Genomic DNA, 15,558 nt, shown 5'->3' with positions numbered 1-15,558 from the left:
AGCTGCCCCTGGTTGGTAGGGCCAAGAGAGCTATCCCTGGGTAGTAAGGCTAAGAGAGCTATTCCTGGGTAGTGGATGTAAGGGTATGTTTCCACGTGCTGGATTACATCAGGATTTGCTAAGGATTGGATGCTGCGTACAGCCGCATCATCCAAATGTTACAGCATAGAGGAGAGGATTTTATGAAATCCCATCTCCACAATGTGCGCACGGCCACCTCCGGCTTCCCTGCGTATCCGGACAACTCACCTAACTACAATTTTTAATCTCTCCCTTTCCTCTGGCATTTTTCCCTCCTCCTTCAAACACTCTATCATTACTCCATTACTAAAAAAACCCACCCTTGACCCATCATGCACAAACAACTACAGACCGGTCTCCAATCTCCCCTTCATCTCAAAACTCCTGGAGCGCCTAGTCTACTCCCGTCTTACCCGTTACCTCTCCACTCATTCCCTCCTAGACCCTTCACAGTCCGGGTTCCGCCCCCTACATTCGACAGAAACTGCACTCATCAAGGTGACCAATGACCTTCTGACAGCAAAATGTAACGGTGACCACTCGCTGCTCATTCTCCTCGATCTTTCTGCAGCTTTCGACACTGTTGACCACGCTCTCCTACTCTCTAGGCTCCAGTCACTAGGCATCAAGGACACTGCTCTCTCCTGGTTCTCTTTCTATCTTTCTGAACGCTCCTTCAGTGTTCTGTTCCCTGGCTCCACTTCATCTCCTCTTCCTCTCACTGTCGGGGTATCTCAGGGCTCAGTCCTTGGCCCCCTTCTCTTCTCCCTCTACACGGCCCCAATTGGACAGACCATCAGCAGATTTGGCTTTCAGTACCATCTTTATGCTGATGACACACAACTATACACGTCATCCCCTGACCTTACCCCCCCTGTACTACAGAACGCCACTGTCTGTCCGCAGTCTCTGACATAATGTCCGCTCTCTATCTGAAACTCAACCTCTCCAAAACTGAACTTCTTCTGCTCCCGCCTTCTACTAACCTCCCTAAATCTAGCATTTCCCTCTCCGTGGGTGGCACCATAATAACACCCCGGCAGCAGGCACGCTGTCTGGGTGTTATGTTTGACTCCGATCTCTCCTTCACCTCCCACATACAATCTCTTGCCCGCTCGTGCCGCTTACACCTAAAGAACATCTCTAGAATCCGCCCTTTTCTCACCATGGAGACAACAAAAACTCTCACTGTCACCCTAATCCACTCCCGTCTGGACTACTGTAACGCTCTATTAATTGGCCTTCCCCTCACGCGACTTTCCCCTCTCCAGTCTATCCTTAATGCAGCAGCCAGGGTCGTCCATCTGGCTAATCGTTACTCGGACGTGTCAGCTCTTCGCCAGTCATTACACTGGCTTCCCATTCATTACAGGATACAATTCAAAGTACTTGTTCTCACCCACAAAGCTCTCCACAGTGCGGCACCGCCTTACATCTCCTTCCTCATTTCTCTCTATCGGCCTAGCCGACCGCTGCGCTCTGCAAACGACTTTCGACTAACCTCTGCACTAATCCGTACCTCACACTCCCGACTCCAAGACTTCTCCCGTGCTGCACCAATCCTCTGGAATGCTCTACCCCAAGATATTAGAACCATCCACAATTTGCATAGTTTTAGGCGCTCGCTCAAAACACATTTGTTCAGAGCGGCCTATCACGTTCCCTAATCAAACTCATTTTATGTTTATGTGTGTGTAGCCCATTCGCTATCTCCATCTACCCCCCACTCCCTGAAGATGGCTGGACCATCATTGTAAATACATCATTGTAAATACACATCTGTACTTTGTATCTCCCCACCTTATTGTAGATTGTAAGCTCTCACGAGCAGGGTCGTCGTATTTTGTTTTATTCTGTTTTATTACTGTATTGTTAACATTGTTACCTATGACTGTTGTGTTTGAAACTGTTAAACTGTAAAGCGCTGCGGAATATGTTGGCGCTATATAAATAAAGATTATTATTATTATTATGCGGCGCGTCTTTATAGACCGCAGAATGTCTATTTATCTTGTGGAGATGCTCCGTCTCAGCAAGATAAATACCACAGTCTATGTATATGAATGCGGTGATTCCGGATGTGTTCAATGAACACATCCGGAATCACCGCGCGTACAAAAGGGGGCAGGGCTTTGGGCGGAGTGGGGTATCTGCTGCATCCAAAGTGCAGCCATTCCGACACGTGGAAACATTCCCTAAGAGTTCAGTGGCAGATCTCAGAGTCCAAGCTAGACTGATGCCTATTACGGGATGCAGAGTGACATAGTGCCATACATATCAGTTTATTTAGCAATTTTTAGTTATATTTTGATGTGAATACTTTTCTGCCTAATGATGACAGAAGTATTCTAGGAGTGATACCTTTATTGGCTAACCAGAAAATAATATGTTTGCAAGCTTTCAGAGCACAGCGGCTCCTTCTTCAGGCAAGATTTTTGTAATCTGCCTGAAGAAGGAGCCACTGTGCTCTGAAAGTTTGCAAACATATTATTTTCTGGTTAGCCAATAAAGGTATCACTCCTAGAATACTTCTGTCATCATTGGGCAGAAAAGTATTCACATCGATTTTTCTGGCTAACACGGTACCCCAATACAATTTGTTATCGTACATCATAGTTATATTTTGCAAATATTTATTTTTGGGGGGTTTAATATAGTTAACTAATTTAAAAAAAGCAAGCTAATATTCAGTGAAGTTAAATCATTAAAAACAAATTAAGTAATACAAGAATTTTTTATCTACTTTTATTATACTAATAAAAACACGTCCCAACCACTCAGCTTGTGATCTCCCCCTCCACCCTCTCTATAACAGAGAAGGAGAACGATCATCACCAGCAATCAGCCCCTGCAATGAAGCAGAACTGAGAGCTCACTTCACGCTCAGGAGAGATCACTACAGCTCCTCCTCGTGGTTGGGAAGTTTGGACACTTTAGAGCACATTTCTCAAGTTACACACTATAGAAATGATCCCTGAAAGTATAGTCTTAACGTCTTCCTGGCCGTGATGCCCCTCCGGGGGATAGGACCCTGCGTGTAACATTAGGGAGACATCACTCCTGACACACAGTGACCCTATAGAAGATTCTTTATTTGTTTAAAGGCCGCATAATCCTCCAGATCACAGATGTCTCTGGTCCTAATCTGCATATCTCACTTCAACTAGCCAATGGGAAACACTCTGTAGTTTTGCTGAGTCTGTAGCTCCTCCTACACATCAGAGGATCACTTGTCATGTGTGTGAATGAGCACATACAGATCAAATACCTTGATTGCTCTGCTGAATCATGAAGTGCACATATATACCGGCATGTTTGACAACTCCATGAGTGTGAACATAGTGAGGACCTCTTCACGCCAGGTGTTTGCATTCTGTTGAATCTTGTTTTTGTTTTGTTTTTTTGCAGCGGTGACTCTGATCCTGGCCATTTAACGTCTCTAATGGCAAAGTCAATGCTGACCTCAGATTTAACATTACATCTTACAGATGTAGAGGGTTTTATACTGATCAATTGCCATGGCAGCTGGGGACCCTATAAAGAGACTCAAGTCTACCGGAGCCTGAGGGTATGTGCACACGTCCGGAATGCATGCAGAATTTTCCTGAGATAAACCTGAGGTTTTCCGCAGGAATTCTGCATGCATATTTTTCAAGTTTTTTGCGCAGATTTTGCGCGTTTTTTTGCGGATTTTTAGCGTTTTTTTCCCAATGGCATAATACAATGGGAAATCCACATAAAATCCGCAAAATTAATGAACATGATGCTTCTTTTCCCGCAATGTGTTTTTTTTGCGGAAAAAAACGCATCATGTGCACAAAAAATGCGGAATGCATTTTAAATGATAAGATGCATATGTATGCGTTTTTTATGCGTTTTGTAGCGTTTTTATCACGAAAAAAACACGCAAAAAACACGAAAATTCCTGAACGTGTGCACATACCCTGACTTAGAGAAGGAGCTAAAAGGCCACCTGGCACATCTTTAGGCCGCAGAGTGGTTTTGTTATTGCTGGCACAGTAAAATTGTAACATTTTAAAATTGGTAGGAAAAAAAATTGAATAATATATGATGAAATTGCAATTGTTGCCTCCATTATGGCTGTTGTAGAAGTTTTTATGCCATAGAATGGAACCCGTGACTAGTCATCCTGCAAAACAAAGTCTGCATGCAGAAGTCTAACTATGAAAAGAAGTAAAACACAACGAAATCACACACAAATGTATTAGAATCGCAAGAACCCGTAGAATAATGTTATCAAGTCATTTACACCACATGGAAACGCCATTAAAATGAATCCCAAAAAGCTGTGTTTTTATTTCAATTCCACCCAAAAATCATTATTAGGCCGGGGTCACACTTGCGAGTGTAATACGAGAATCTCGCGCATCAATACCCGGCACTGCCGCCGCCACTCGGGACCGAAGCATTCAGCTACATAGAAATACATGAAGCCGCAAACTCCGGTCCCGAGTGCAGGTGGCAGTGCAGGGTATTGATGCGCGAGTTTCTCGCATTGCACTCGCAAGTGTGACCCCAGCGTAATCAGCAGAAAATACAATTTCTGCAAATAAAATTACAGCTACAGCCACAAAAACATGTGAGAAATAATGTCTTCTCCTATCAAGCAATCACTAAATTCCTTTTTGCATGGATCCATAACCTTGCATTGGAAAATTTGATCCATTTTTTTTTTTTTACAGACACTAGGTCCACAAAAGCCCATGGACATGACTACAATGCTGGTCACACATCCATGGACCAAAATGCATGGATTCTCTGTTGGTCTTCTGACCCAAACTTGACAGGCTTGCATATGCCTATGAGGCTGCTGAGTTCAGGTCAGGAGACCCGCAGGCCACAACAAATGGATGAGTGAATGCAGATTAATAATGAACATGGTCTATCTGAGAAATGGAGTCTGAAAGGTGAAAGGTAAAGTTTCTCCTTGTGGAGAGTGCCAAGTAGGCTTAAGAAGAGTTATTCGCCATGTAATGCCCTTCAGAGAAGAGGACTAGAACTCTAGCGCCACCTATTGACTGTACCAATCCTAACAGTCACAATCCAACCTTTAACAAGCCTTGCAATACAACTTTGGATAGGAAGGCAAGACAGAAACTCCATTTACAGCCATGTGTTTCAGGATTTTTGTCGTTCAATAGTGTAAGCAGGTGAGAAGCTTTTGACAGGGGCTCCAAGAGGTAACATTTCTCCTTGTGGAAAAGTCTGTGAAAGGAGACTTATAGGCCATGTACTGTTCATCTGGGAATGTAAATGGAATATGACAGCTGAAACATGCTGTTTTATCCATGGGCAGCACGTATCAGACTGCTGTTGCACAATTTTAGCCATATATGCTTTCCAAACATAGTTTACTAGCCACTGGGGACACAGCCTCATGGGAGACTAGTCAGAGAGGTGGATCCTCGGCAGCTTTTCCCAGTCCGCTGTCCCTGAGTGATAGGTCTCTCCCTATACATGCACATAGGGAGACTAGTGTCCTGTATGGCCTGGTCTGCACTATGTTTTTTCTCTTATACACCACATTTCAGAGTTAAACATAAAGGGATGAAATTGTGCATCCAGTGTCTGATACATGCTGCCCGTAGATCAGGAAGCATATATCTGTTGTCAGGTTCCCTTTAAATATGAAAATAGCCTCTTCAAAGTGAAGGAGGACTGAAACTCTAGTGCCCCCTATTGGAAGTGGCAATCCTAAAAGTCAATATAGACCCGTTAACGAGCCTTGTCACATGACTTAGGATGAGGAGAAAACACCCCGAAACATGTCTGCAAATGGACAGTCTCGCTTTGGCTTCATATCCTAAGTTTTGTGAGAAGACCCTCAATATTGACTTTTTAGGATTGCTAACCCCAATGGCTGGCACTGGAGTTCCTGACATCTCTCTCGCTGTCTGTGAAAGACATAGCTACATCGTGTAAGAGAAACCTGCAAGTCTGAATGAGGACTTAGGCCGGCGTCACACTCGGCGTAAGACAATACGGTCCGGAGAAATGTTCCCAAAATAGTGATCCGTAGGCAGGGTGTGTCAGCGTATTTTGCGCATGGCATCCTCCGTATGTAATATGTATGGCATCCGTACTGCGATATTTTCTCGCAGGCTTGCAAAACCGACATCTAATGGATTTATGTGCTCAAATGTTCGGGAAAACATATATACAGTTAGGTCCATATATATTTGGACAGAGACAACATTTTTCTAATTTTGGTTATGGACATTACCACAATGAATTTTAAACAAAACAATTCAGATGCAGTTGAAGTTCAGACTTTCAGCTTTCATTTGAGGGTATCCACATTAAAATTGGATGAAGGGTTAAGGAGTTTCAGCTACTTAACATGTGCCACCCTGTTTTTAAAGGGACCAAAAGTAATTGGACAATTGACTCCAAGGCTATTTCATGGATAGGTGTGGGCAATCCCTTCGTTATATCATTCTCAATTAAGCAGATAAAAGGTCTGGAGCTGATCTGAGGTGTGGTGCTTGCATTTGGAAGGTTTTCCTATGAAGTAAACATGCGGTCAAAGGAGCTCTCCATGCAGGTGAAGCAAACCATCCTTAAGCTGCGAAAACAGAAAAAACCCATCCGAGAAATTGCTACAATATTAGGAGTGGCAAAATCTACAGTTTGGTACATCCTGAGTAAGAAAGAAAGCACTGGTGAACTCAACAATGCAAAAAGACCTGGGCGCCTACGGAAGACAACAGTGGTGGAGGATAGAAGAATAATCTCCATGGTGAAGAGAAACCCCTTCACAACAGCCAACCAAGTGACCAACACTCTCCAGGAGGTCGGCGTATCAATATCCAAATCTACCATAAAGAGAAGACTACATGAAAGTAAATACAGAGGGTTCACTGCACGGTGCAAGCCACTCATAAGCATCAAGAATAAAAAGGCTAGACTGGACTTTGCTAAAAAACATCTAAAAAAGCCAGCACAGTTCTAAAAGAACATTCTTTAGACAGATGAAACAAAGATCAACCTCTACCAGAATGATGGCAAGAGAAAAGTATGGCGAAGGCATGGTACAGCTCATGATCCAAAGCATATCACATCATCTGTAAAACATGGCGGAGGCAGTGTGATGGCTTGGGCATGCATGGCTGCCAGTGGCACTGGGTCACTAGTGTTTATTGATGATGTGACACAGGACAGAAGCAGCCGAATGAATTCTGAGGTATTCAGAGACATACTGTGTGCTCAGATCCAGCCAAATGCAGCCAAACTGATTGGTCGTCGTTTCATACTACAGATGGACAATGACCCAAAATATAAAGCCAAAGCAACCCAGGAGTTTATTAAAGCAAAGAAGTGTAATATTCTTGAATGGCCAAGTCAGTCACCTGATCTCAACCCAATTGAGCATGCATTTCACTTGTTAAAGACTAAACTTCAGACAGAAAGGCCCACAAACAAACAGCAACTGAAAACCACCGCAGTGAAGGCCTGGCAGAGCATCAAAAAGGAGGAAACACAGCGTCCGGTGATGTCCATGAGTTCAAGACTTCAGGCAGTTATTGCCAACAAAGGGTTTTCAACCAAGTATTAAAAATGAACATTTCATTTAAAATTATTGAATCTGTCCAATTACTTTTGGTCCCTTTAAAAACAGGGTGGCACATGTTAAGTAGCTGAAACTCCTTAACCTTCATCCAATTTTAATGTGGATACCCTCAAATGAAAGCTGAAAGTCTGAACTTCAACTGCATCTGAATTGTTTTGTTTAAAATTCATTGTGGTAATGTCTATAACCAAAATTTGAAAAATGTTGTCTCTGTCCAAATATATATGGACCTAACTGTATATATATATATGTCATTGAGACACATATATATATAGTCTGTATTTATATTTACTACAGCGCGATATCTGTGAACAGCCGGTAATTCAATTGCCGGCTTTTCATTTCTCCTTCCCAAACCCGACAGCATATGAGACATGGTTTACATACAGTAAACCATCTCATATCCCCATTTTTTTTGCATATTCCACACTACTAATGTTAGTAGTGTGTGTATGCAAAATTTGGGCGCTGTAGCTGCTAAAATAAAGGGTTAAATTGCGGAAAAAATTGGCGTGGGCTCCCGCGCAATTTTCTCCGCCAGAGTGGTAAAGCCAGTGACTGACGGCAGATATTAATAGCCAGGAGAGGGTCCATGGTTATTGGCCCCCCCGTGGCTAAAAACATCTGCCCCCAGACACCCCAGAAAAGGCACATCTGGAAGATGCGCCTATTCTGGCACTTGGCCTCTCTCTTCCCATTCCCGTGTAGCGGTGGGATATGGGGTAATGAAGGGTTAATGCCACCTTGCTATTGTAAGGTGACATTAAGCCAGATTAATAATGGAGAGGCGTCAATTGTGACACCTATCCATTATTAATCCAATTGTTTGAAAGGGTTAAAAAACACACACACACGATTAAAAAGTATTTTAATGAAATAAACACAGCGGTTGTTTTAATATTTTATTGCTCTCTCAATCCATTTGCAGACCCTCGCTTGGCTAAACAATAAACCCACAATATACATACCTTCTGCTGACCCGTCACGTCCCACGAGGTAATCCATCTGAAGGGGTTAAATAATTTACAAGCAGGAGCCCTGCAAATGCAGCTGTGCTCGTGCTTGTAATTCCCCGGCGAATGAAGGAAATGTAGGTCATTGACCTACATTTCCTTCAGTCGCGGTGATGCGCCCCCTGGTGGATGTCCTCATATGACCTGGAGCGTGGGAAAAAGTTCCCAGGCTGCAGTTCATGAGAACATCCAGCAGGGGCGCATCACCGCAACTGAAGGAAATGTAGGTCAATGACCTACATTTCCTTCATTCGCCGGGGAATTACAAGCACCAGCACAGCTGCATTTGCAGGGCTCCTGCTTGTAAATTATTTTAACCCCTTCAGATGGATTACCTCGTGGGACGTGACGGGTCAGCAGAAGGTATGTATATTGTGGGTTGTTTAGCCAAGCGAGGGTCTGCAAATGGATTGAGAGAGCAATAAAATATTAAAACAACCGCTGTGTTTATTTCATTAAAATACTTTTTAATCATGTGTGTGTGTGTGTTTTTTAACCCTTTCAAACAATTGGATTAATAATGGATAGGTGTCACAATTGACGCCTCTCCATTATTAATCTGGCTTAATGTCACCTTACAATAGCAAGGTGGCATTAACCCTTCATTACCCCATATCCCACCGCTACACAGGAGTGGGAAGAAAGTGGCCAAGTGCCAGAATAGGCGCATCTTCCAGATGTGCCTTTTCTGGGGTGGCTGGGGGCAGATGTTTTTAGCCACGGGGGGGCCAATAACCATGGACCCTCTCTAGGCTATTAATATCTGCCGTCAGTCACTGGCTTTACCACTCTGGCGGAGAAAATTGCGCGGGAGCCCACGCCAATTTTTTCCGCCATTTAACCCTTTATTTTAGCAGCTACAGCGCCCAAATTTTGCATACACACACTACTAACATTAGTAGTGTGGAATATGCAAAACAAATGGGGATATGAGATGGTTTACTGTATGTAAACCATGTCTCATATCCCGTCGGGTTTAGGCAGGAGAAATGAAAAGCCGGCAATTGAATTACCGACTTTTCAGTAACACCGCTGCGTATTTCTCGCAAGTCACACTGCTGGTCCGTGTAGAATCCGTATTTTTCTCGCCCCCATAGACTTTCATTGGCGATTTTTTTGCGCAATACGCTGACAAACGCAGCATGCTGCGATTTTCTGCGGCCGTAGAACGCCGTATGTTACGGATCCGTAATATACGGCTGATAAAACGAGACCCATTGAGAAGCATTGTGCCGTATGTTATGCGAGTTTTACGCACGTAGATTCTGCGCTCTTACGTCCGTAAAACTCGCATGTGTGACGGCGGCCTTAAGGTTACACCAATTCAGTTTCCCCCAAATAACGATTTTCTGTCAGCACACTGTTACATCAGCAATGTCCTTACCTTTTTTCAGCATTTTCTTCACTTTAGCATAGTTTGCGCATTGTACGTACTCTTGGAGATGTTTTTCAGGGGAACAGTGTTTAACTGAGCCTATCTGTACTGGATATGGGGGTAACGTCACCTTTGAGTGGGACATCGTTCTACAAGAGAAGAAACAATACTGATCTGTAATGCTGGGTAATGTGAGGTCTGACATCTGGGCATATTGGCCTGGGACAACTCATAAAGTCCCATGGATTCCAGTACCACCTTTATGCTGATGACACTCAGATCTACCTCTCTGGCCCAGACGTCACCTCTCTGCTGTCCAGAATCCCTGAGTGTCTATCAGCCATATCCTCCTTCTCCTCTCGCTTCCTCAAACTCAATGTGGACAAATCTTCTTCTCCTCTCAATTCCTCAAACTCAATGTGGACAAATCTGAACTCGTCATCTTTCCTCCATCTCAAAAATCTTCCTTACCTGACCTATCTATCGCAATTAACGACATCACGCTTTCCCCCGTACCGGAAGTCCGCTGCCTCGGAGTAACCCTTGACTCTGCCCCTTCCTTCAAACCGCGCATCCAAGCTCTTTCCACCTCCTGTCGCCTCCAGCTCAAAAGTATCTCCAGAATCCGTCCTTTCCTCAACCGTCAATCTAATAAAATGCTTGTGCATGCCCTCATCATCTCCCGCCTTGACTACTACAAGATCCTTTTCTGTGGCCTCCCTGCTAACACCCTCGCACCTCTCCAGTCCATCCTTAACTCTGCTGCCCGACTAATTCATCTCTCTCCTCGCTACTCCTCCGCTTCCCCCCTCTGCAAATCTCTTCACTGGCTTACATTCCGCCAGCGTATCCAGTTCAAATTACTAATACTGACCTACAAAGCTATCTATAACCTGTCTCCTCATATATCTCTGAACTAATCTCCCGATATCTTCCCTCACGTAATTTCCGGTCCTCCCAAGACCTCCTTCTCTCCTCCACACTTATTCGCTCCTCGCCCAAAAGCCTCCAAGACTTCTCCCGAATATCCCCTATCCTTTGGAATTCTTTGCCCCAACACGTCCAGCTATCAACCACATTCGGATCCTTGAGACAGAACCTGAAAACCCACCTCTTCAGGAAAGCCTACAGCCTGCATTGACCCCGCTGCCTCCTCACCACTACCGAAGCTACCGCCTCACCAACACCGGAGCTCCTGCAACCCTCAACCTATTGTCTCCTTCCCCACCATCCTGTAGAATAATAATATTAGGATAAAAATGCCTTGAACTTTATTCATGTTTTGTTTTCAAATTCCAACATTCTTTGTTTCAGACTTTTTTAATTCCTATGAAGTTAATGGCTAGAAGAAATACTGAGACAAATGCATGCTGCTGTTTAAATAAAAATACCAGGAACCCAAAACTTTGCCTACAGTGATTTTGGTTACAATTAATCTGTAGATATGGGGTTAATCTGCAGGGTAAAGGGGTTGTTCAGCACTAGGACAGCCGCTTCTCGATCTGAATATTTGACCCCTTGAACATAACAACACTTACACTCACCTCCGGTGTAAGCGCCATTCCAGTGGTGTGGGCGCTCATGTTCCCGGAGCTCATGCGAGGTTGTTATGACATGTGAGCCCCTTTAATAGCGTTCTAACACCGTGCGGCTCAGTCTTTCAGTCACAGGTGTGCGGCCGGCACGATTTCCGTCACCGCTCTGTGCATAGAGAGCAGCGACTGTTGGGCAGCATGGTGGCTCAGTGGTTAGCAACGTTGCTTTGCAGGGGCTAAAATACCAAGGACAACATCTTCAAGAGGTTTGTATGTTCTCCCCGTGTTTGCGTTGGTTTCCTCCCACACTCCAAAGACGTACTGAGAGGGCATTTAGATCATGAGCCCAATGGGGACAGCATTAATAGTAATGTCTGTAAAGCGCTGTGGAATATGATAGCGCTATCTAAGCAATGCATAATAACTAAAAAATAAGACTCTAACCATCCCGGCACTGACTGACGGCCGGCCCTAACGCTGAGCTGCTGTCAGTCAGGGCCAGGGGCAGCCGCTGTGCTCTATACACAAGAGGGTGACCTGACCAGCACCAGTGCCGCTGTGATAGGAAGTTATCTCTGTAAAACTAGGAATCTGAACCGATTAATTACGATACCTATTGATCAGTATGAAAAATGTAAGATTTGGGGATTTTTTTCAAATGTAAATGAGAAAAAAAGATTCTGTGCAGTAAAGCTGGTGGATACCATACACAGAATGGCTCCATTAAAGATGAATCTGTAGGAGCGCATTGTGTCCGGTCCCTGACTCCTGAAGATTGACCGCTCAGACCACAGCATGGCTACACTACTGGTCTGACCAGGGTGCTCTCCCGTGTGATGGCAGACAACTGAGCCTCTGCAGCATGGGAGACGCCGGGGGAAGTGAGATTGGTCAGATCCAGCGACCAGGCTGCAAAGCATAGAGCCTCCTCCTACCTAGGTAAACGGCCATTGTAGGACTGCAGGGTGGCCGGTAACCTAGGCAACGGGTTGTGCACTATAAAATTAAAAATGGAAAGGATTTTTTAATAAGAGGTAATGAGCAAAGTTGCTTGTTTTTATAAACACTGCAATTTTATCCCTTTATGAACTTGAGACAACCCCTTTAAGGCCAATCTGAAGCATACTAATCTGCACATCTGTGGCAGAAATCCAAGGGTCTGCCTAGTGGTCAGACCCTCTCTCATAAGACATTAAAGAGAACCTGTCGTCACGATTTAACCTGTTAAAGGTGTGGCCATATTGGCGCTGTTACACTGATATAATGACAACATGTAGTGAAATCATCCGTAGCCCAATTCTCATTTAATTCACCTTAGAAGATTTGGGGCAATAGCCTCTCCGTGCCTTGGGGCGGGACTGTCGATAAGGTCTTTGGCTCTGCTGTGGCCCCTCCACATATCTAAGTCCCTACAAGAGCCGGGCTGTTTTTTCACTACATGTATCCATTATATCAGTATAACAGCGCCATTATGGCCACACCTTAAAGGGAACCTGTCACCCCAAAAATCGAGGGTGAGCTAAGCCCACCAGCATCAGGGGCTTATCTACAGCATTCTGTAATGCTGTAGATAAGCCCCCGATGTATCCTGAAAGATGAGAAAAAGAGGTTAGATTATACTCACCCAGGGGCGGTCCTGGTCCGGTCCGATGGGTGTCGCGGTCTGGTCCGGCGCCTCCCATCTTCATCAGATGACGTCCTCTTCTTGTCTTCACGCTTCGGCGCAGGCGTACTTTGTCCTGTTGAGGGCAGAGCAAAGTACTGCAGTGCGCAGTTGCTGGGCCTCTGACCTTTCCCGGCACCTGCGCACTGCAGTACTTTGCTCTGTCCTCCACAGGGCAGACAAAGTACGCCTGCGCCAAAGCGTGAAGACAAGAAAAGGACGTCATCCTATGAAGATGGAAGGCCGGACCGCGACACCCATCGGATCGGACCGCCTGCCCAGGTGAGTATAATCTAACCTCTTTTTCTCATCTTTTAGGATACACTGGGGGCTTATCTACAGCATTCCAGAATGCTGTAGATAAGCCCCTGATGCCAGTGGGCTTAGCTCACCTTCGATTTTGGGGGTGACAGGTTCCCTTTAAGGCTTGTTTTACCCTTACTGGGTTTTTTGCAGCCCATTATTGCAGGCTGTATTGCCGCAATTTTCAAGGTCTGCTGCAATATCGGACCGCAAAAAACTTGCGGATCGCCGTTTTTCAGGTTCCCAATACTATAGCAAAAGTATTGGGAAAAAAAGTCACAGAGCACCGCAAAAACAATTTTCTGTTGTTTTTGCGGCCCCATTGATTTACAATGGGGGCTGTGTCCGTAAGCTGAGAAAAAGATCGAGCAGGCTCGATCTTTTTTCACTGCACTAACTATGGCCCTAACGGCCATACGGGTCTCTTTAACGCCTTAGGAGGGAAAACATCTTTTTAATAAAAAATCCACATTCTGGACTCCTACATGGCAGATTACTTGTCAGTAGAATTAGTAGCGAAGATCTGATGGGCATTGTTGTATAGATGACCCTTCCTAATAACACCTGGCCCCCTGACGAAGGTTGTTTACCGAAACGCGCGTTGGGGCGGAGGCGTGTGCCAGGAGAGTCTCCCCTGATTGCGGTGGGTAATTATTTGTTATGTGCTCAGTTTATTTTACCATCTGTGTGGGGCTGTTTTTCTCCGGAATCGAGCATTAGCTGTTATAAGATTGTCTATGGCTGCAGCACTCAGCATATTCACAGAGCATGATGTAACATCAGTGTGTGCCCGGCACTAAGCGTGCTTAATGTTGAGGGGCACACATTTTGTCTAGCCCATCACCTTATAGATTATTTGACCTCCTGTCTCATGCCTCCTGCCATTGCCTTTGCAGCATTATTTTAGACTTTTTCCTGTATCTTTGCCTCTTTATACCTGGTGTTAATTTTTAAATAATAAAGTATTTGATGTTTTCTACTATTAGACTCAATATCATCCTTTTTTTTATATATATCTATGTTACATGATGATAGGTCATGATATGGTCCTATGTTCTGGTACTTACTATTCATTAGGATTTACGTACCATGCAGTTTAATACTATAAGTAGGTACTAATAACACCAATACTGTTGCCTAGCAACAAATCTGAGAGAACAATGAGCTTGGCAACCGGTCATGTAAATGTCATTAGTGACACATCAAGCTCTATGATTATCGCTATAATCGGTGAGTTATGGAGCTGGTCCCCCATCACACCTCCATGGGGACCTCCAGCTTTGTGGAGATACATCAGGGGTCCTCCCAGAGCATGAGGGGGCAGAACAGATCATCACTGCACGCACGTCTCTGCCCCACAGCCCCAGGGGAACAAAGTGGGTCGCGATATAACTGACGACATAACCTTATCCTCATGGTCGGCGAACATGGGGAGCATCACTGACCCCAAGTGCAGTCATTACACGTGTAACAAGCGCGGGAAGGGAAGAGTTCTTGGACGTGATCCGCACCTGTGTTTCTCTGCCGCAAATGGCGGCCTCTCTATAACTACTGCGCCACTGCCACCGCGTGTCAACGTCCTCCTGCAGGGGGAGGAGCTCTGTCGTGTGACAGGCAGGCTATGGCACGAGCCGCAGAGGCGTATGTGGTACACGCTGGGAACCGGCAGAGGGCGCTCTAGTGTATACGCTGACTGACTGAACACTCCATAGTGTGGTCCTGGCTGAACGGCGCACCGTGACCGTGCATCGCTTTGCTGGGGTCTCTTCCTGTGGCCCCTCACAGTATCACAGTACTGACGGAATGTGGACCACTTATAGAAGTCCTGACTTTGTAAAGAAATAGCTTTTTAGCAGGCAGGGTGATAACATATAAGTAAATCATCTATCCTTGTAGTACTCCATATAGTTGACACCTTAAAGGGAACCTGTCACCCCCAAAGTCGAGGGTGAGATAAGCCCACCGGCATCAGGGGCTTATCTACAGCATTCTGTAATGCTGTAGATAAGCCCCCGATGTATCCTGAAAGAGGAGAAAAAGAGGTTAGATTATACTCC

General features: G+C 44.9%; 1 protein-coding gene and 1 non-coding gene across 2 annotated transcripts in view; both read right to left on the bottom strand.

The window, feature by feature from the left end:
* The window catches only part of TEX14 (testis expressed 14, intercellular bridge forming factor), a 416,166-nt gene extending 401,027 nt beyond the window's left edge, over positions 1-15,139 (bottom strand). Inside the window, exons 1-2 of the mRNA XM_077296342.1 lie at positions 15,013-15,139; positions 10,010-10,149 (exon numbers count right to left, since the gene is read on the bottom strand). Coding sequence (XP_077152457.1) covers positions 10,010-10,145 — 136 coding nt within the window. The 5' untranslated portion in view covers positions 10,146-10,149; positions 15,013-15,139. The remainder of the gene's footprint in view (positions 1-10,009; positions 10,150-15,012) is intronic.
* LOC143763219 (small nucleolar RNA U3) lies at positions 2,794-3,011 on the bottom strand. The gene has a single exon (XR_013212303.1). It is a non-coding gene; the product is annotated as a small nucleolar RNA U3 (small nucleolar RNA).
* Positions 15,140-15,558: the final 419 nt, after the last annotated feature.

This window comes from Ranitomeya variabilis, chromosome 3 (assembly GCF_051348905.1).
Source record: "Ranitomeya variabilis isolate aRanVar5 chromosome 3, aRanVar5.hap1, whole genome shotgun sequence".
Taxonomy (NCBI): Eukaryota; Metazoa; Chordata; class Amphibia; order Anura; family Dendrobatidae; genus Ranitomeya; species Ranitomeya variabilis.
Note: the sequence above shows the minus strand (reverse complement) of the source record. Positions and strands in the feature narration are given on the sequence as shown.